Source organism: Gossypium hirsutum, chromosome A10 (genome assembly GCF_007990345.1).
Source record: "Gossypium hirsutum isolate 1008001.06 chromosome A10, Gossypium_hirsutum_v2.1, whole genome shotgun sequence".
Lineage (NCBI taxonomy): Eukaryota > Viridiplantae > Streptophyta > Magnoliopsida > Malvales > Malvaceae > Gossypium > Gossypium hirsutum.
Window position 1 is genome coordinate 44,450,097 of NC_053433.1, and position 23,817 is coordinate 44,473,913.

The 23,817-nt window shown below is 37.5% G+C and overlaps 1 protein-coding gene across 1 annotated transcript; it reads right to left on the bottom strand.

Annotated features, from left to right (window-relative positions):
- Positions 1 to 9,780: 9,780 nt before the first annotated feature.
- LOC107887823 (uncharacterized) lies at positions 9,781 to 11,203 on the bottom strand. The gene is made up of 2 exons (XM_016812047.2): positions 10,506 to 11,203; positions 9,781 to 10,423 (listed from the first exon to the last, which is right to left on the bottom strand). The coding sequence occupies exons 1-2, from the start codon at positions 11,201 to 11,203 to the stop codon at positions 9,781 to 9,783; spliced, it is 1,341 nt and encodes a 446-aa protein (XP_016667536.1).
- Between the last annotated feature and the right edge of the window lie 12,614 nt (positions 11,204 to 23,817).

Below are 23,817 nucleotides of genomic sequence, written 5' to 3' on the forward strand. Positions count from 1 at the left end.
TTTTTGATTGTCACCTTGTTTAACTGCCGATAATCAACACACAACCTCATAGAACCATCCTTCTTTTTCATAAATAACACGGGAGCACCCCAAGGTGAAAAACTCGGTCTCACAAAACCTTTATTAGTCAACTCTTGCAACTGCGACTTTAATTCCTTCAACTCTGCTGGTGCCATTCTATACGGAGCAATCGAAATCGGAGCTGTTCTCGGTATCAAATCAATACCAAATTCTGCTTCCCTGACTGGAGGCAAACCCGGCAATTCTTCTGGAAATACGTCTGCAAATTCACACACAACCGACACTGATTCAACTTTCTTTTCAACTTCTTTTGTATTAATTACATACGCCAAATAAGCTTCATAACCCTTTCTCAGATATCTTTGAGCCGACATTGAAGAAATCACACTAGGCAATGCCTCTGATTTATCTGATTCAACCCGCAAAGTTTCACCATTTTCACACTTTAATTCTATAACCTTTTCTTTGCAATTTATTTTAGCATCATGCAATATCAACCAATCCATACCCAAAATAACATCAAATTCATCAAACGGTAACAACATCAAGTCGGCCGGAAAGTAATGACCCCGAATCATTAAAGGGCATTTCTTGCTTACTTTATCAACTATCACGCATTTGCCTAACGGGTTCGACACTCTAATCATAAATTCTGTGTTCTCAACAGGTATATTCATACTAGACACCAGTTTTATGCATACATATGAATGAGTAGAACCGGGATCAATCAAAGCAATAACATTAACATTATAGAGGGAAAATGTACCGGTAATCACATCAGGTGAGGAAGCATCTTCACGTGCTTTAATAGCATAAGTTCTAGCCGGAGCCCTTCCTTCAAGTCTAACAGGTGCATCCCTGGCTTCATTCTTATTGCTTGCTTCGCTCCCAGCTTTTCTTGGATATCTTCCTCTCGAATCCGCCCCACTTGTTTTTGTATTCTGAAATTTTTCTTTTTCAGCTCTCTTTGGGCAGTCTCTAATAAAATGATCCGGAGAACCACATCGAAAACATTCATTTGCTCTACACGGACCAAAATGATTTCTACCACACCGCTGGCACTCAGGTTTAACAAATCTCGAGTTCCCTACACTGGCTGCCGAAGTAGTCTGGGATTTAGGACCCACATTTTGCTTCCTATAATTCCCATATGATTGCCCAGCTGAAGCTTGGGAACGAGGATTCATATTCCTTAACTTTCCAGGTTGCTGTGAAAATGAACCGCTCATCGGTCTTTTCTTCCAATTTCTAGTCTCAGCCTCTACCTTTTTCTTTTCTTTAAGTAATTCTTCGGCCTTACAAGCTCGATCAACCAATACTACCATTTCTTTTAATTCAAGAATTCCAAAAAATACCTTGATGTCTTCGTTGAGCCCGTCTTCAAATCGTAGGCACATCTTGGCCTCTGTAGGAACATACTCTCTGGCATACTTACTTAATCGAACAAAATCTCTTTCATATTTTGTAACCGTCATATTACCTTGCTTCAGCTCAAGAAATTCTTTATGCTTCTGATCAATAAATCTTTCACTAATATATTTCTTCCGAAACTCTTCTTGAAAGAATTCCCAGGTTATTTTCTCTTTCGGTACCACCGAAATCAAAGTCTTCCACCAATTATAAGTTGAATCCCTCAACAAAGATATATCGCATTTCAAACATTCTTCAGGTGTACAAGATAATTCGCCAAATACCCAGATTGAATTTTCAAGCCAGAACTCTGCTCTCTCGGCATCATCATCAATATTTGCTTTAAATTCTTCGGCCCCTTGCTTGCGAATTCTATCAACTGGAGTTCTATGAAATTTCATCAGGTCTACACCCTGAGGCATCGGAGGTACAGGTTGAGGAATTGGGGGAGGTGGGGGAGGTTGTACATTTGGGTTCGTACGAACGAACTCAGTGTACCATGCACTCATCATTTGGAGAAAGGCTTCCCGACCCATTTCTCCTCCTACCTGACCAACAGTAGGAGGTGGATTTTCAGTCGGCACTGCTCCTTCAGCCGGAGCTGGCGCATTACTCTCTACTTCATCTGCCACAGCTGGATCGGGATCCATTTACTATAAAAAAATCAATTAAAAAGGTCAGAAGTCGTCACACTATCACAATTTATCCATATGGCATGTATAGCAAAATCCGTACATACAACACGTTGTCCGAGAATCGACTAAACCTGCTCTGATACCACTAAATGTAACGCCCCCACGCCCGAGACTGTCGCCGGAGTCGAGTATGAGGTGTTACTAAGCTTAGTTTAACATTTTTAGAACTTTGGATTATTTGTTTCTACATTCACAACATTTAAGCTACTTGCGTCACAGTCACAAGAAAAATCATATATCGAGTTACGAAACTCGAAATTAAGATCCGTAAATTTTCCCTGAATCTAGACTAATATACCTATCTACTAATTTTTTTCTAGAATTTTTGGTTGGACCAATTAGTACAGTTAATTAGTTAAAGTTACCCCTGTTTCAGGATTCGACTGGTCTGACCTCTGTTTACTACGAACCACATATCTTTCTGTACAAAATTCATATGACTATGAGAATTGTCTCTACTAAAACTATACTAAATAAGGATTCTGAGGATATAAAATACACTACCTAATTATATCTTTAAAATTTATGGTGAATTTCTAAAGTAGAAACAGGGGATTTAGAAACTGCTATGACTCTGATTTACTAAAATTCAAATATCTTCTAACATATAATTCCTTTACTTGTTTTATTTGTTTCACGTGAAACTAGACATAATCAGCTTCAATTTGATATGTATTACATCACCAAATTCAATTTCTATGATTTTTAGTAAATTTTCAAACTTGCATTAGTGTTGCTGTGGTATTCTGTTTATGGTAAATTTCATCCTTTTTATGAGTTTTTATGCACTAAGTATCTTAATAGTTTTCCTTAACATCAAACATAATCTAAACTAACCATTTTCATAATTTATCATTATCAAGCATTTTCTCAACCATTTCACAACCATACCATAAGATCATTTACACAAAATAGGTATATTGCTATACATGCCATACTTAAATTTACAAGCCATTTACCAAAAGTCTTCTGGATAGTGTGACTGAGCCTTCGACCTATCCCGACTCCTGAGCTGGCTTGTCCAAAACTACAATGAGTAAGAAGGAGGGAGTAAGCATAAATGTTTAGTAAGTTCATATGCAAATAATAAGTAACATAACAAACAGTCATACCAATCAACATTAGCATGTATCACTAAAACACATATCACATTTTTAATCATTTTTCATCATCTTATTACCTTATCGTGGTTGTATCAATACTCAACCCGAGGGTTAAATACATACCTGTTCAAAATATCCATTTCACATCACTTACCAATACGTCTCTTTACATCTCAAATATTCCTCTATTTGAGTAGAACTTTACCCGTTGAACACATCGGAATATAATTCGGATACATGGATAACTTGCACATAAGTGCCATATATGCAATCAGGCAATCATGTAACCCGCCCATAAGCGAACTCGGACTCAACTCAACGAGCTCGGGCGTTCGCATCCATAAGTGAACTCGGACTCAACTCAATGAGCTCGGATGCCTAGTTACATTTCACGAACTCGGACTCAACTCAACGAGTTCGGACATTCGCATCCATAAATGAACTCGGACTCAACTCAACGAGTTCGGATGCTCAACCATCCTAGTGACATGTCACTTGTATCCTAATCTATTCCTAAGGTTCAAATGGGCTTTTTCCCTCGATCTCACATTTGCCGTCTTCCATGGAATATCGGAACCGATACTCGGTAGCAATTCATATTTATCAAGTAGTAAACATAATTTGCATATTACTCAACATTAACCACAAAGCATAATATTTCACGATTAAAAATCAGCATATCATATAATTAACATTAATAACTTAAAAATAACATTTATGCTACATTATTTACACATGAACTTACCTTGGTACCAAAATACATGGATTTTGCAATTTAGTCCACAATCTTTTCTTTTCCTCGATTGAGGTCGATTCCACGTCTTTCTTGATTATAGAGCTTGGAAGCTTGAAACAAACCCTAGCTATGGAGAACCCTTGAAATTTCGGCCTAATGAAGAAGATGGACAAAAATTGGCTTTTAATTTTGTTTTTAATTCATTTTAATAACTAAATGACCAAAATACCCTTACTACTAAACTTTCCAAAAATTCCTTCCATGTCCTAAATTTGTCCATGAACTTAAAATTGGTAAAATTGCTATTTAAGACCTCCTAATAAATATTTCAAAGCAATTTCATACTAAAAACTTCTAGAATACAAGTTTTGCAACTTATTCGATTTAGTCCCTACTTTCAATTTAAGCACTTTAGGCATAGAATTTCATCACGAAATTTTCACACAATCATGCAATCATATCATAAACCTCAAAATAATTATAAAATAATTATTTCTATCTCGGATTTATGGTCACGAAACCACTATTCTGATTAGGCCCTAATTCGGGATATTACAGTAAGTGTCCCGCCGTGTTGTCCACTAGGGTGTCAATATGAGGTAGTGGGAAATTGTATTTTGGGCTGGCTTTATTCAAATCTCTGTAGTCTACACGCATTCGCACTTTTCCATCTTTCTTAGGGACAGGGACGATGTTGGCTAACCAATCTGAGTATTTTACCACCTTCAGGAATCCAGCGTCAAACTGCTTTCGAACTTTTTCCTTTATTTTTAGCAAGATGTCGAGCCTCATTCTTCAGAGTTTTTGCTGAACAGCCTTACACTCTTCTTTTATAGGGAGTCGGTGCACCACGATGTCAGTGTCCAACCCGGGCATATGTTGGTATGACCATGCGAAGACATCTTTGAATTCTTGAAGTAATTCAATATGGTCTCGCTTCATTTCTGCAGTAATACATGTTCCGATCTTCACCTCTTGTCCTTCTCCTAAGCTCACAATTTCGACTGATTCTTTGTGAGGTAGGATTTGTTTCTCATCTTGTTCTACCATCCCCAACAAATCAGGAGATAGGTTACAGCCTTGGTCATCTTCAAAATCCTGAGAATCATCCATACACACATCTTGCTCGAAAGGAAATTCTGAGTCGCTAGCAGTGTCACTCGTATTATTAATATCTGGGGACCTGTTATGAGGACGAAGGCAGATACAAAGAATCAAAAGAATTCGAAACATTTATTTGCGTGATATGATTATGAATAATGAATGAAAGAATATTTAGAAGAATGTTTCAAGGATAAAAGAATTCGAAAGTAATCATTCGAAAGTAATCATTTGTATGGTTATGAATGGAATTGAAAAGACGAGATAACATTTGCTCAAAAATGATAATAACCGTGCATTTTATTGAAATGTCGTTTTTATACATCGGCCTATTTCACAAAAGATTCTTATTAATCCTAGGCCTAGAGCAATAAGTGTGTTTTGGACATTACTCTGAATCCGTTCTAAAAGCTACAGGAATCTCTTCCGCAGTCCAGTTGTCCAGAACACTTTCAGGCGTGCAGAGGCAAATGCCCGACAAATTCTCTCCTCCGGTCTCCTCTTCGCATATGACGTTGATGTCCAAGCTTTCCAGCCTTTCTTCTATAGCTCCCGTCATTGGTGTGTCTCTCTCGGGATGAATGACTCCCCCGGACACAAATGTTTTCGATATATGGGGGAATGTCATTGGTTCCCACTTGATTTCCTCCCCCGTTAATCGAGCTCTTCTTCTTTCTTGCTTCTTTCCCAGCTCCCTTCTCCTTTGTTTCGCATCCAGCTTAAATCCTAAACCGAAGCGGTCTCTCTTGTCTTTCGGTATTGGCGTTTCAACCGTTCCTTGCAGATGTCTCCCAAGTCCTCTTCCGGGTAGGGCTTCTTTTCCAATTGTTAACTGAAGGCTCATCCTCGTGGTTTTGGACAATTTTGGCACCAGAATTTTGCTTCCCTCAGCGATGAAGGTTGCATTAAAAAATTCTAAAGATCGAAATTGACATTCGATTGCTTCGTCATCTGTCCCCAAATAGGGCGCATTATTGCTCACAGTTGCAGTGATATCCTTTTCAGCATTGATCGTTATCAACCTCCCCTCTGATACCAGCTTCAACTTTTGATGCAACGAAGAAGGCACTGCCCCAGCTGAATGTATCCAGGGCCTCCCCAATAAGCAATTATATGAGGGCTTGATATCCATTACTAGGAAATCCACCTCATATATGTTTGGCCCAATCTGAAGAGGTACCTCGATTCTGCCTATCACTTTTCTCTCCGTGCCGTCAAATGCCTTCACTATGTTCTGGCACTCCTTCATGTGAGAGCTGTCTACAGGTAATCGGTTTAGTGTGGTCAATGGCAAGACATTCAAAGCCGATCCATTGTCAATCAGTACGACTGGCAGCGTATGCCCTTTACAGCGCATGGTAATGTGCAATGCTTTACTCGACCCCATGCCACCGGGTGGTATCTCATCGTCATTAAAGAAGATATAGTTGTCGGCACTTATGTTACTAACCAATCGGTCTAGTTTGTTAACAGAGATATCATTGGCAACATACGTTTCATTCAAGACCTTCATTAGCGCGCTGCGATGAACTTCCGAGCTTAGAAGTAAGGCCAGCACTGAGATACGAGCTGGTTGTTTACGTAGCTATTCCACCACGCTGTATTCACTATGCTTTAGGAATTTTAAAAACTCCTTAGCCTCTTCTTCATTAACTAGCTCATTGACAGAAAGTTCAGATTTGGTCGCTTTTTCCTTCACCCCTTCGACCACTAGGGCTTTTCCTTTTACGGGCTGTGCCTTCTCACTCGCTGTATCGTAATGTCTCCCGCTACGTGTATAGGAGCCCCTATCTTAGTCCTCTTTTAAAGTGTCAACCACGCTTTCCTTCCCCGGAATTGTCACATTACAATCATAATTCCATGGGACCCTTTTGCTATCTTTGTAAGGGAAGACTACAGGTCTCTGGATTATGACCCTTGGTGGTAGTTAAACTCTAGCTTCATTATTTTTGGGTCTCGATATGATAACCACGGGGTATTTAACTGTTTGATTTTGTACCATCGACTCTCCCTCTGACGCACATATGTCTCCCTCTACGGGGTTTTTAGTCTCTTCATAGAATTCCATTTCCTTATTGTTCATCATGTTCTGCACTAGGGCCTTGAACTCCAGACACTCTTGGATTTCATGCCCCACCTCATTGTGGAAATCGCAGTAGTTCCTCTCTTCTTTGGATTCTCTTCCCAAATCCAACGCGATCAAACCTCTCATGACCATCTCTCTCCACACTTGTCTCAACGGAGTCCTGACTTTCACAACCTCAGACTTAATCTTCTTGTTTTTGCCTTCACTTATCCCATTCACTCCTTGGTTGGTGTGATTGGGGAGTGGGTTTCCTGCTACATTGGGCATGGCTGAGTCATCAAATCTCACGATTCCCACCTTAATGAGTCTTTCGACAACTTTCTTGAATGCAGTGCAATTTTCGATTGAATGCCTGGTAATTCTCACGTGGTATTCACATTAGGCATTTGTGTCATACCATTTGGGATACGGGGGCTGCAGTGGCTCAGGTAGAAAGGGGATACCACATGAGCGTTGAACAGGTTCTGGTACAACTCCCTATACGTCATAGGTATAGGGGTTAATTGTGGCCTTTCTGTGTTCTTCCTTGCATTGGATTCAGGGCTTTGTTGATTGGTGGTCACCATTTTAGGTTGCTTTATGGTAAATGATTTGGACTGCCCCTTGTTGAATGTGCTCGTGTTGTTCACTTCATTATCCCTTTTCCTCGGGACTAACTTCCTAGCACTCTCTCCCAATTCTATCTTGCCGCTCCTTACAACATTTTCGATCATTTCTCCCATCATCACTATGTCAGGGAAGCTCTTGGTGGCACTTCCCAACATATGAGTAATAAAAGGGGCTTTCAAGGTGTTAATAAAGAGCATTGTTGTCTCTTTTTCTAGAAGTGGTGGCTGAACTTGTATGGCCACCTCTCTCCACCTTTGTGTATACTGTCTGAAACTTTCATTTGACTTTTTTTCCATATTCTGGAGAGTGATCCTGTCGGGGGTCATGTCCGTCACATGATTGTATTGCTTCATAAAGGCCTGAGCCAAGTCCTTCCATGAGTTAATCTTGGCTCGACTCAGTTGGTTGTACCGCTTAGACGCCGCTCCAACCAGACTATCTTGAAAGCAGTGGATTAGTAGCTGGTCATTGTTAACATATCCCGTCATTCGCCTGCAAAACGTGGTGATGTGGGCTTCAGGGCAGTTTGTTCCATTGTATTTCTTGAATTCAGGCATTTTGAATTTATGGGGGAGGACTAAATCTGGGACCAGGCTTAGATCCTTGGCATCAATCCCTTGATGATGATCCGCACTCTCCATGGCTTTGAATTTCTCTTCAAGCCATCTACATCGTTCTTCTAATTGTTTTTACGAATCCATCCTTGCCTTTTCCTCTTCAGCCACTTCATCCAAGTCGGGAATAGGTGGATAGTTCGGGTTGTTGACAAAGTTAGAGCCTAAGCTGGTTTGGAAGTTCATCGGAATTGAAGCTCCGGCCTAAACTTGCTGGGGTATGATTGTGACCAATGGTTTTTGTAGGTTAATCCTGGGCTTCATCGGTATATGCATTGGAGTAAAGCCAGGGGGTATTGGAGATCTTCATTGATTTCTTCAACTTGGTCTATGGAGCCATTTCCCTTATCTATTCCTCTCAACAGTAATTTGGATAACTAGGACATCATCTCTCTCTGAGACTCCATCATTTGCTCCTTCATCTCTCGTTGAATTTTGGCTAGCTGCTCTTCCATCTGGGACTGCATTTGTTCTTGCATGTCCTTTTGCATTTGCTCCAATTTCTCGAGTTTCTTATCCATTGATTTTTTTCTTGTACCGTAGGGGTGCGTGGTTGGTTGGTTTTCATTGGTTTCCAGGTTACTGAAATAATTTTTAATTAATTAGAAAACTTTTATGGCCTTTAATGCATGATGATATGATGTAATACAAATGTATGAATGCAAATGAGGCATCAATTTTGATTCAATTGCCCTTAGAAAATTTCACTTTGAAAATAAAATCTTTTACATAAGGTCGAGTTACAGATAACATCTCGCTCTAACACTCAAAGTCCTAATTTTTCTAAGCAATGAGGCCAGCTCTTGTCCGCGGTCTGACTCCAACTCATACTTCACGCTCAGTGTGTCTGTCTGAACCGCTAAAGTTTGCAAGTAGTCTGCTACTTCCCGAATCTGGGTTATGGCTTCCCCCATAAGGTAATCTCTGTTTCTGACTTAATCTTGTGCATGGTGAAGCTGCTCTTTCCAACGATCCTCGTTTGCCTCAAAAAACTGGATCCGCATCTCGCAGTTCTATAGTGACGCTTCTAACTCTTCTATCCTTCCTTTCATTTCTTCTATCTTGCTCAAGCTTGCCCTCAACTCTATTGCGGTGTTGCGGTTTCGATACTGATGTAGAGACTTCTCGAGTTCTGCCACTCTAGCACTTAATTCCCATCGCTCATTTCTGCTTACCAACAGACTTTTCTCCAAATCTTCGTTTCGTGATTGAACTTCTCAAAATTTTCTTTCCCATCGATCGATGTTGGCTTTTTCTTCTCGAATTTCATGGCGCCATTGTTCGGAAGTCTTACCTAAACCGAAGTCCTCATAGATAGGTGCAGCTTCTTGTAGTCTGTCTTCAAGCTGTTTAGGTCTTATTCGGCCTTAGTTTTTCCTTTTCTCCATTTCTCAGCCTCTGACCTCTAAGCATCAGCGTCTAACGTTAGATGCATCTTCTCTTCTTCTAACTGTTTGATCTTCTTCCCGAGATCTGAGTTCTTCTTCTCGAAATCTTGCCTTATAATTTCCAATTCTGATGGGGCGACATGTAATTTTTCCCTAATAGGTCGAGCATTCTCCAAGCTGGGCCTAGGAATATTATCATTAATCCTCTTCTTAAACCACTCACTATACTCGGGCGTTACCATGGAACCGACGGCTAACCTCTTCATCCAACAAGTTTGCTTCCAAGCATCCGATAACTCCCGAACTCTCTTCTTATAATGAGAACCTTTAAATGAGAATTCACTCTGAGCAAGCCCATAGGTCGTGGGTACAAACTGCCTCGACTTATATTGCCTTAAGGCTAACAGTGGAGTATACTCGGTAGCTCCCCAAATTCCTAACAATGGCACCCAATCGAAGTTAACACATCGGTACATGATCTCGTCAGGAACCATCCAATAAGCTCTCCACTCGATATCCCCCTCCTTGAGGTTCTGAAGAATGTCCATCCACTTCTCCTCTAAGATATTCGATCTCCTTTGTATAGCTGCTTCTTCTTTTAACGGGAAATAACCCTCGGAGGAGACTCGATAGGAAACTTTGTCTACCTTCCAAAAGTGCCTGTGGAAATGCCATCAATAATTGTGCACATCCAATGAATCGCCCCTTGCCTGTCTTCTGACATGAGCTCAAAGATCTAAACGTTTCTGCCAATATTGCCGGTACCGATATGATTCCCTTTTCAAGGCGATCAAACAAGTCAATGACTGTCTCGTCCACATGTCTCAAAGCCTTAGGAAAGATCACTAATCCGTAGATGCTTAAGGCAAATATATCAACCCTCTTTCTTTCATCTGGATGTGTCAAGATCAAATCTCGCAAATTCTCCCAAGGGATACATTTGCTATCTCCTTTTTGCTGAATCCGAGTAGTGACCCAAGGTTCGCTCATCCCAGAAATGCTCATCAGTTTCTTCACAAAAGTCTGACTACTAAAAACCCGAGCATAAGTCTTCCGGACTTGAATTTTGGGACACCTGAGCAAAATAGTGTATTCCTCCATGGTAGGTACCAAACCCGTTTCTCCAAAAGTGAAACACTTGTACGCAGAATTCCAAAATTGTACCAAGGCTCGGAACAAATTCTTATCCACTCTAATGTCTAGCAGGTAGGATAGGTCACCATAATTTTGGTAAAACAATTGCTTGATTCCTTCATTCCAACTAGCCCAAATGTCTCTCAACTCTTGCAGCTCGTTCTGTACTACATTGACGCGAGTGAAATCTTGCAGCTCCGATACATACCCTTCTGCCAAGCTATCCCCTCTCTCCGATTGCAGCCTCTCTGACCATGCACGAACGGTTGCATTATCCTCGACTTTACTAAGAAATTCATTCTCCATGTCAAATTTTCTAACTTAGTAATAGAATACGGATTAACGCCTCCTTTAGTATGCAATGTTATGCAAAAAAGACAAAACAAAACAAAACACCGGTTAGTGTCAATAATAGCTATTATGACGCATATACGGGTAAGTACTAAGGCTCGGTACGGCTTTACCCAAGGATGGTTCCTAAGGGTCACTATATGCGGTTTAGTTCTAGAGATAAGGTACCCAAACCAGTAGATTCTTCAATTCTCACCCATTATAGGCTCATATAGATCGAGTTCGGCTCGGGGGGATACATTTGCCTATGACCATGCGGAGATGAAAATCTCACGAAATCATACGGATATACCCCAGAAGTAATCCACTAGCCCATGCGGAGGTGAAAACCTCACGAAAGCATAGTTTCTTACTCCCAACTTAGAAGGTGTGACCACAGTGGTCATGCAATGCCATGCAATATTATTCTATGGGACTTGAACCGAAACAAATGAAGTAAAAGGATCGTCTATTAAAAACCAAATTTTAAATTTTCAACAAAAGGATAGAAAATAATCTATTTTGCGGCTTGACTCTCTTATTGTCCCTAGCGGAGTCGCCAAGCTGTCGAAACCATTTTTTTTGTTTTTTTTCGATTTAAAAATGATGGATCGAATTTTTGGAAAGTGAAAATGGAGTCGCCACCAATCTTTTCTTGTTTAGGTGTGATCGGATCACCTAGAAATTTGGGTTGTTTTAATAAAACATTTTGGTTTACTAAAACAATGATTTTGGTCTACGAAAATATGAGAAAATAGGCTCGGGAGTCGGTTACGTATGAGGAAGGATTAGCACCCTCATTACGCCCAAAATTGGTACCAAATCGATTAAATACTATCCTTTTGTCTAAAATTAAAAATGTTTTTGAAATGTGGTTCTTGTTAATAACATTTGAATAACCCGAGTCCTTTGCCAAAAATCTTCTTGTTTCGACGTTCGAAAATTTATAATTCGAAAATAACAAAAGGATGCCCAACTATTTGGTCCAACGAAAAATTGATACCCAGCTCAGTAGGGCACGATTCCTCGAATTTCCAAATATTGACCATTGCCTCACCTTGGAAGATATGAGTGAAATTCCGAAGAGACATTCGATTATTTTGAACAAATGGGAGATTGCAACCCAACACGATAGGGCACTATTCCCCGAATTGCCAAACATCGAACATTTCTTTCATTTTAAAGAGATTTTAGAAAATGTGAGTGAAATTCCAAAGGGATCTTCGATTGTTTTGAACAAATGAAAAAGCGCAACCCAGCACGATAGGACACAACATTTCAAATCCTCGATACAAGATCATTTTATAATTTCCAAAACTCATGCTTTTGAAATTTCAAAACGATATTTAGTTATTTAGGTTAAACAAGAAAAATTGAAACCTAGTAAGTTAGGGTACTATTTCTTGAATTTCCTAAATTCGAAATATTGCCTTATTTTTAATTTGAAAAAAACATGGACGAAATCTCGAGGGAATATTTATTTGGTCAAACAGAAAATCAAAACCCAACACGTTAGGGTACAATTTCTCGAATTACCAAACACGAAATATTACCTTGCTTTGAAATTTTATTATTTTATTTTTTATTAAAAGGGAGTGATTATGGAAACAAACTTGCAACGTATTTATTCGATTCATTTGAAGCAAAGAAAATGAAATGAATAATTTCAGGCAAATAGGTTGATTTCAAGCAAATAGGTTGGCAATCTCAATCATAATATAATACATGGGGATGCAAAACAAAGTAACAAATATGGAAAACATATATCAATAATATATTATACAATTTTTTGAAAAGTACAAACACGAAAATTGAAACATGCCCAATGATAATAATCTTACCACATACACTATCTAACATTTCTAACTAATGGTTAAATAAAAATCTATTTTAAGAAAAATATTTTAAAAGGTAATAAAAAATGTTAAAACAAATAAACTTGGAATGAACAATTTAAAAGTAGCTAAATTATATATATATATATACATAAACATATAATACATGCAAAAAATTTACAATAGATCGTAAAATAAATAAAAAATAAAAATAAATAATACATAAAGTATAAAAAGTTTAACATATAAATGAGCTTCAAAATAAGTATTATAAGAGGAAATTTAAAGTTAGTGTTATGCAAAATAATTTAAAAACCAAGATTCAAAAAATGTATATATGTATATAATATATATTATGTGCATAGCAATAGTAATGTGTACCTATATAAAATTTTAAAACGAATAATGTACATATTAACAAGTTGTAACATAGATGAATTATATAAATGCAACCATGTAAGAATATACAAAAGAATATAAGAATGACATACTATATAATATAAATCAATAATTATACAAAATAATTTGAAACAAGATTTACTTACCAACAATTAACAAGATACATAAAGCATAAAACTTAACATAAACATTGTATATAAAAAAATAGTAATATAGGCAAGTGTTTGAAATAAACAAAGTATAATTTAAAATTGGGGAATAAATGGTATACATAAATAGATTTAAAGGGAAAAATATAAACATGTTTGCAAGGGAATTCAAATAAGTAATTCAATTAAATTATGTATATATATATAATAAAGAAAATAAAATAAAATAACAAAAATGAAAAATGAACAAAGGGAATACAAGAAATTAAAATCAACCTTTTTTTTGCTTTGAATTTTTGATCTCTATGTGAAAATACAATGTTTTTTTTATCCCTCCTCCTTTCCATTTGGTTTTATGATGGCTTTTATAGCCTTGTTACAACATTTTTTTTATTATTTACTATCTTTTCTTTTTACAAGTGGTAGACAAAAGAGGACTAAGGCGGCGCTTAGGGCGGCACATAGGGTGAAGAGGTTAGGTTTTTTTCTTTTTCTTCATTTTTTATTTTTTATTTTGGGTTGTATTTGGGCTTAGGGTATTTTGGGTTTTAGTTGAGTTTTGGTATTTGGGCTGTGATTTTATTGGGCGCCGGGAAAAATTTGGGTCTTACACACATTACTCAATTCAGTCCAAAAACCATACTATGGAAAAATTACATTTTTGCCCCTAAACTTTGACATATTTACAAACTAGTCCCTAGCCTCATAAAATGAAATGGATTCAATTTCTTTATTATCCAAGGCTAGTCGAACCATAAACATGTTCATATCAGCCCACATATTTCATCAAATCATACTTTTACTACCCATTTTATAACTTTTTACAAATAGGTCCTTTTTGGCATTTTCATGAAAAAACACTTAGTAAAAGTTGTTTATCACACCTTAAACATACAATATCTTCCATCAAACATCAAAATACATTCATGTCACACATGGGTTAATTTTTAAACATGAAACCTACTTCAAAATAATGGTAGAAAATAGGTAAATCAGGTTACGAGGACTTAAAAAATGTAAGGAATATTAAAAATGGGGCTAGGATGCACTTACTATCAAGCTTGAAAGTTGAGGAAACCCTAGCTATGGAGCCCTTATGAAATTCAACCAAGGTAGAAGAAAGATGGACACAATTTTGGCTTTATTTTCCCTTTTTATTCTTTTATTTACTAAATGACCAAAATGCCCTTAATGCCTTCAAAAATCACCTATCCATGCCTATTCTTGTCCACATAAATATAAAATTGTCAAATTATCATATAAGGACCTCTAATTTAAAATCTTATAGCAATTGGACACCTCTAGCATGTAGAACTCAACTTTTGCAATTTTTACAATTTAGTCCTTTTTACTAAATTGAGTGCCCAAGCGTCAAAATTTTAGAACAAAATTTTCACGAAATCATTTTATGAAACTGTAGACCATAAAAAGGAAATAAAAATAAATTTTTCTATGTCAGATTTATGGTCTCGAAACCACTATTCTGACTACCCCAAAATTGGGCTGTTACAGTATGCAAGATATGCATCATAGCCCTTTTTCATACATTTTTGAGCTAACATAGACAGTATCATAGTAGGGAATTCACTCAAATCATCAGACTTAATCCGAATAATTTCACCGTTTTGACATTTTAATTCGATAGTCTTTCGTCTACAATTCGCAACTGCATCACGCATAGTGAGCTAATTCAAACCCAGAATCACATCAAATTCATCAAACGGTAGAGGCATCAAGTCAACCTAAAAATAGTAACCTCGAGTCATCAAAGGACAATTCTTACAAATTTTATCAACTAAAACAGGCTTGCCTAAGGGTTTCGATACTTTAATTACAAACTCTGTAGACTTAACATGTAAACTCTTTTTAAATACTAAATTCATACAAATATATAATGGCTTGATCCAGGATCTATCAACACAACTATATCAGTATCAAAAAGAGAAAAAGTACTGGTAATAACATCTGGCTATGATGCCTTCTCCCGTACATGAATAGCATCAGCTCGGACAGGAGCTCATGCCTCAGATCTCACAGTAGAATATCTTGTAGCACCTCAGTTACCACTCGTATTTCCAATGTTTCGGGGTGGTCTCCCTCTAGTAGCCGTATTACTTACTTTCACTAGTGGATCTCTTTCAGCTATAAACTTTTCTGGACAGTCCTAAGATAATGATCAAGAGATCCATATTTTAAACAAGCTCTACTCACTAATCTACATTCACTGTAATGTCGCTTATTGCAGTGTTTACATGCAAGCCTAGAATCTCCAACAGTACCCACACTGGCAACTGATGTCATCTGAGGTTTAGAGCTAAAATGTCTCGCATCTCTATCTCTAATCGAAATCCCCACGAAAGCAGTAGAACGAGGCTGATATTCTCTAGATTTCTTTGATGTTGACTGATGTCATTTGCCCGTAAATCTCTTTCTAAAGTCTCTAGCCTCAGAATCGACTTTTATTTTCTCTTTGCAAAGTTTTTTGACTTTACAAGCTCTGTCAAATAGAACAAAAAACTCTTTCAGCTCAAGAATTCCAACTAATAGTCTAATTTCTTCATTCAATCCATCCTCGAACCTTTTACACATTATAGCTTCAAAAGAAACACATTCACGAGCATATTTAGTGAGTCATACAAACTCTCTTTCATATTCTGTTACTGACATACGGCCCTACTTCAATTCAAGAAATCCTTTTCTTTTCTGATCAATGAACCTTTGGCTAATATATTTCTTTCTGAATTCAACTTGAAAGAACTCCTAAGTAACTCTTCCTCTTGGAAATTCCACCACTGATACGCAGTGTCTTTCAACAGTGATATAACACATTTTAAACATTCTTCAAGTGTACAAGATAATTTATCAAATACCTGAATCGTGTTCTCAAGCCAAAACTCAGCTCTTTCAGGGTCATCGTTAACAGTGGCTCTAAATTCCTCAGCTCTGTGTTTTCGTATCTTATCAACAGGTGGTTTATTCAATCGTAGAGGATCCATACCTTGAGGAACTACAGGGATCGGTTGGGGAATAGGGTGGGGTGGAGGTTGCTGAATAGCTGGGTTCGTACGAATGTACTATGTGAACCACTTGTTCATTATTTGAAAGGAGGCTTTTTTAGCCTCACCCCCGTGAATACTCATCACAGGTCTAAATTCAGAAGGCGTTGTCCCTTGAGTAGGAGCTGGCGCGTTACTCTCAACGTCATTTGCTATAACTCGTTCGGGATCTATTACTATATATGTAGCAACCCAAACTCGACCTAGACGTTATGGATGAATCTGGTGATGTCACATTGAAGTGTTTAACGAAAAAAATACGATATCATTGAAAAATCTGTTCTATAATCAGCCCCCTAGTGACTTTGACGATGATTTTAGGATGTCTCATTCGTTTTAAAAATGAAAGTCGTTTAGCAAAGAGTTAATCATATTAAATCGTCATTTGTTCTAAAGCATTATTTATTGTGAAAGCTTTTAAAACATGTTGTGCAATGTGGTGTTTTGAGAAACAATTATCTTTTTGACAACTCGCGTCCTACTGCTAGCAGTTATAAGAAAAAATAATTAAAACCCCAAATAAGATCACTTACAAAAGAAAAATAAAGCAATTATGATAGTAAATACGGTTGTGTGGCCGCCTTTGAGTCCCTTGCAGCACCGATCCGCCTAACCCTAAGGATTACCTGTACAGTTAAAACAAATGGGTGAGTTTACAAAAACTTGGTGTGTAATCCCATATAAGCAAACAGTCAGAAAACAAGCACAGTCTGGACCTAAGCCCTTTTTTAGTAGCAGTGTCAATATTAGTTTGGGATTTAGCCCATCTCAATACAGAAACAGTCATGTGTTTGGGCCTTGGCCTATTACAGTAAAAATAAATAGTGCAGTAATAGTAATTGGTGTAGTAACAGTAATCAGTGCAGTAACAGTAATCGGTGCATTAATAGTAATAAGTGCAGTAACAGTATAGAAGTCCTACCCATCTAGCCTCTACACTCCATCTCCATCCAACCCTACACTCCATGTGGGGATATAATCAACCCACCTATCCTTACACCCCAAGTAGTACCGGTTGCGACACTAAACAGTATTTGCAGTAGAGATGCCAGCACAATACAGTTCCTCCAATCATAATAAACCCATCCCCATGCAATGCATCAGACAATCATGTCATAGAATCATACATGTATTCAGTATGTTTAAGAATGGCATGCTCAATTATGGTCGTACATATCATAAGGGCATAATAGTAATTTTATCACACAGTGTAATATAGTCATCTTACCACAACAGGGGTCTAGGTACACTTATTGACCAAACAGTAGGTCCACAGTCATCTCGGACAACCCGTGTAACCTTAACAGTCAAACAGTGAAAATGGGACCACGGCCCATATTGCGGGCCCATATGGCCCACGAAGCCCAGATATGGCCTTGGTCGTGTGGATTACACAGCCTGGCCTAATATTTACCACACATCCGTGTGATTTACCTGTGTGGGGCCAATATGCCTTGGGGCCCACACAGCCCAGTTCGGCCCAATAAGGCCCAAAACAGCCTAAGCCTATGAAATCACTAGTGATGGCCTCCACGACCAAACGCCCATGTTTAGTTACACGAACAACCACACGAACGAGGGTACGCTTGTGTAGCATCATCATTCACTTATTCCGACTTTTGCCTATTATCGAAGTTGGAATTATGATTACACACCTTGTTGCGAAAGTGCACAAAAAGCCCCTAAGCTCTCCAACCTAGATTTTCAAATACGATATACCATCAGTCACTTAACAATAGTTTTAAACCACCCCTCTAACAACACTTATTCCAAAAGATTAACCATCACTTGCCTTGATCAATCGATTGGTTTTTGCACACCTAACCCGTTGCAAGAGATTGATCCCTGGCTCCTTAGTGATAACCTACATTCCAATCGACTCCGATTAACAACTATTCACACGATCAAATTGAACCAAATGAATAATCACTTATCGAAATCCAACCCAAGCATAGGGAAGAGAAAGCAATCAGTCTACCCCCAAACAGTCACACGTTACCACAAAGGCAAAGGCTAGCACCACCACACCCCTAGCAATTATCGGCAGCCAAGGAAATTATAAGAAAGAAGATTATTACAGTAAGGAGAGGGAGAGAAAATAGAGAAGAACCGTGTGACCCACTGATTGGTCGAATATCAATTGTCAAAACTGAAAACAAAAAAGGGTGAGAGGGTGATGAAGTAGTCAGCTAAAGTGACAAGATGAAAGGATGATAAGAGAAAAGATTTGAGAGAGAGAAGAGAACAGTAGAAGAGAGGAAGTATTCTGCCAACAAACAAATAGATTGAGGGAGGAGAGCATGGTATTCAGCCAGAGAATAAAAGGGAGAGCACGATAGGTAGAGGAGTAGATGATAAAAGGGGATTGGCTAACAGGAGGAAAATGGTCGCATAAGAGAACAAAATCGTGAAATGCAGAAAAAGATCCCCTATTGGTCCAAGCGTTAATCGGCCTCAAACAAAGAAGTGAAAGGAAACAAATGAAAAATTTTGCAAAAATAGAAAAAAGGGAATGAACAAACTAGCCAAAGCCGAACCTAAGAAGCAGGAGTTCTCATTCATCACACACTCATCCACTCCCTTCAATATCCCAAATTTTCCTCCCCAAACCACTCAAATCGACCACCAAACCCTTAATCTAATCCTCAAATCTCTCTTCCAATCTCTCAACCATCCAATTCAAGTTCCACTTCAACTTTGCAGTATTTCGGTCAAATTCTACTACCTACAAGGAAAATGCAGCAAAATAAAATCCCCATTGCGCAAACTAGGACTCGAACTTCAGACCTCAGACATTAATAACATGCCACTTATCCCCTAAACCAGCAGGCCCATTCTGTCATGTTATACCCATATTTATTTAAAAGCCTACTACCTAGAGACAGTGTTTATTCACATAAAAACAAAACTTTTGCGCAAGCCAAGGCTTGAACCCAAGACTTCTAAGACTCTTCTCAGGACACTTAACCATTGAAGCAAATACACACTTGTGTGTCACTTTCTTGCACAATTAAACATTTATGTATAGCCTCCTAACTGTTCCCATGCTTAAGACCTAATACTTCTAGGCCCAAATTTTGGTGAGTTACAATTCACCCCTCCTTAAAGAAATTTCATCCCTAAAATTTCCAACTATTTGATTAATCGCTTAACACAGACTATACCACTACGCTCTCACTGCGTATTGTAGATCCAAAACACTACCACATTTAACTTGAGTGACTTCAGTACAGTTTATAGATAGACTGGGACAATCCATCATCCCCAGCCTGTAACATTCCAAATTAGGGCCTAGTCGAAAAATGGTTTCGAGACCATAAATATGACGTAAGAAAATTTATTTTTATTATATTTTTATGGTATATGATTTAACGGGTTGATTTCGTGAAAATTTCATTCAACAATTTTGACGTTTGGGCACTCAATTTAGTCAAAAGGACTAAATTGTAAAAAGTGTAAAAGTTGAGTTCCACATCTTAAAAGTTTCCAATTGTTATGAGTTTTTAAATTGGAGGTCCTTAAATGGTAATTAGACCATTGGTTAATTGTTGGACAAAAATAGACATGAAATGGGTGTAATAAAATATTTTTAAGTTAGGGGTATTTTGGTAATCTAATAATTAAAAGAATTAAAAAGGGAAAATAAGCCAAAATTGGCTATAATCTCCTCCATCCAGCCAAAACTAGCATGGACACCATGTCTGAGGTTTGGTTCAAGCTTCCAAGCTCATTTGTAAGTGATCCCGAGTCCCGTTTTTAATGTTCTTTACATTTTTTAAGTCTCGGTAACATGATCTACTCATTTCTACCATTATTTTGAGATAGGGTTTATGTTTAAAAATTTACCCATGAGTGACATGCTTGTATTTTGATGTCTAATGGTAGAGAATGAGTGTTGGGTGTTAAATAAACAACTTTTCCTAAGTGATTTTTGACGAAAACGTCCGAAAGGACTATTTTGTAAAATTTGTAAAAATGGTATAAAAGGGTGTTATGATGAGAATTGTAATTTTATAAAGTTATGAAAATGGTTCGACTAGGCCTATAGAATGGGAAAATTGAATAAAAATCACTTTACGAGCCTAGGGGTAAAAGTGTAGTTTTACCAAGTTTAGGGGCAAAAATATAATTTTGTCAAAATATGATTTTGGGTCAATTTGAATAATGTGAGTCCTAAATAGGCTATATTTGAAATGATAGATCAAGGAAATCAAGATTCGGGCTTAAATCGGGAAAATACAAGTTTTGGACTAAAATGGTAATTTTGCCGTTTCTGTATTCGAGGTATGTTCACGTGATTTAATAAGTATATTATTCATGTTATTATTGTTATACATGAAATACATTTTTCTATGATTGTATTGAATTTGACATTAATGGACATTTGATGGAAATTGACATTTTAAATGAAATGAATATGTTTATATGAAAACTAGGTGATATGTTATTTTTATTGTATGGACTAATGCCCAAATAAACATGAAAATGTATTGAATTGAATCTACATTGCATGATCACCTATGCATATTGATATACTTGATGAAAAGAGAAAATTCCTGGTTGAATAAAAAGGGATATCTGATGGATAAATCATTGTTTACATGACATGAGATCCTGGATGTGTTGCAGAAAAGGATTTAGCCCGAACGGGTAATCCGTTGATCTTAATACAGAAAGAATCTAGCCTAGACGGGTGTTCCTTAAGTGATCAAGCCTCCCAAAGAATATGGGTTCATTAAGGATTTAGCCCGAACGGGTAATCCGATTAAGGACAAAATTTAGCCTGGACTGGTGATTCAGATCCAAGCTTATGAGAGTGTATGTCATTGTAAGGGATTTAGCCTGGACTGGTAATCCCGCCGTAATGAGTGAGGTTCGCAGGAGTGCGTACTTGAAATGATCACTTGCATGACTTGACGATAAATGTGATATCCATTGAGATTTCGAGGAATTCAACGGGAATTAATATGAGAAATGGAATGGAAATACTTGAAATGGTAAACTCATCTATGCTTAGATGACACTAGTATGATGTATATGATTGTCATGTTTGGATGAGTGGTTGTGCTAAGAGATAGCACAGGTACGTACTCGAAACCCGTGAGCATGTGTTTTCCATGTGAAATGAAATGGACTTGTGTAAGAGTGCAAATGAATGAGTGATATTTATGAGAATAATTTCTATGACAAATTTGTGATGGTTATCATTATGTTGCACTAAGACAGATTAGTACAATAGCAGCGGTCTAACTTTGAAAATCCACCAAAAATAATGGAAATTGTGTTAGAGGCTGCGTAAAATATGAAATTAAATCTTATCAATTCTAGTTTTAGGTAAAGGAAATGGGATAAGCAAAGGAATCTCATATGATGAGATATTCGAATTTTTGTGAAATAGGGCCAGAGTGATCTCGGACTCTCCTATCTTAAATTTAGAAAATCCTTAAAAATTGTAAAACAACTATTATGGGTTATAATTTATATGCTTAAAATCCTTAACGAGTCTATGTTCAAGGGAAATAGATTTAAGTGTCATCCAAGTCCCATATTATGAGATAATTAATTCATAGTGAATAGAGGTCGGAACTGCCAGACAGCAAAATAGGGATAAATTTAAGGAGTAAATTGTACTTATTAGCTAGACCAAAAATTCTGAAAATTTTATGGTAAGAAGATATATGAGTATAGTTTCAGGAAAAATTAACGGTTCTCAATTCAGAGTTCTGTAGCTCTGGATAGGAATAATTTAGTGACCATGACTCAGGAAAACAACTTCACTAAACTTTGAATAATTAGAAAGAATTTAAAAATAACACGTTATCACATTGCTTATTATTTTCATGCGAGCTTACTAAGCATAAAGCTTATTCCCTCCTTTCCATTTCCTTACTATTTTCAGTTTGGCTTTGGGTTGGAGATCGTCGGAGGCAGCATCTAACTATCGAGACATCATCTTTGGAATATTAATATATATATCCTAGCAATTCTAAGTGAGTGGCATGTATTGGGACTTAGTTTTATGATAGATGTTGTTATGAGTAGCCAAATGTATCGGCTTATAATGATTCGTTGTATATAGCCATGAGATGTGGCTTATAATGATTATGGCTTGTAAGCCTATTTATCCTTGTTAAGTCCTAATGTTTGTGATGTGGATATGCTTATTGAAAATGCATGTTAGTGTATAACATGTGTGTATGATGAATGGTTCATGACCAATCGAACCGGTCATTTCTATGAGAAAATGCATGATATAGAAAAAAAAAGAGATGGTGATGTTGATTGAACTTGAATGCTCAAGGTCTAATGACACAAATGATAAGTGAATAATTCTAGACTATTAGTAAATGTGGTGTAATAGTAAGATTAATAATGGTCATGGATGTTTGCATCTAGACTTAATATTGCACGAGTATGTGAAATACGTGAATAATGACATGTTAATGTTCAGAATATATCTTAATGAAGGAGGTTAAATCATTAAAATGATGCCATGATATGTGTCTTTAATATATGTAATGAATTGTGGAAATTAAGGGTAACACAAAGGCTTGGAAAATAGCCTAAGTGTTAGTTACACGAGTAGAGACACGATGTGTCCCAGCCGTGTGGAGGGCATAGCCTAGCACACGGGCATGTGGCTTGGCCGTGTGGCTCATTTTGCATGATGATGTCATAGTTAGAGAGTTACACGGCCTAAGGACATGGGCATGTTGAAGACACACGGGCGTGTTTCTGTGTCCACACAGGCTTGTGGCTCCGCTTCATGGAAAAATTTCATAAATTTTCCCAAACTTTCCAAAGTTCCTGGTTTAGTCCTAATTACTTTTATAGCACGTTTAAGGCCTCGTAGACCCAAACAAGGGACTTTAAGATAAAAATTGAAAAGTTTTAAATTTGAACAGAATTTTATAGCTCAGATTGCTCGATTGTTTGCGTTTAAGTCAGGTAATGCCTTGTATCCTATCTTGGTGTTGGACACGGGTAAAGGGTGTTACACAGTCGCATGATCATGAGACCCAGTCTCAGTCACAGGTGAAGCCGATGCCTCCTTAGCTTCAACATTAGGCATGTGCCAAGATGACGAAGATCTAGCTCAACCACCTTTATGGCCTCTACCGCGGCCTCTTGTACCCCTTCCTCGAGTACCT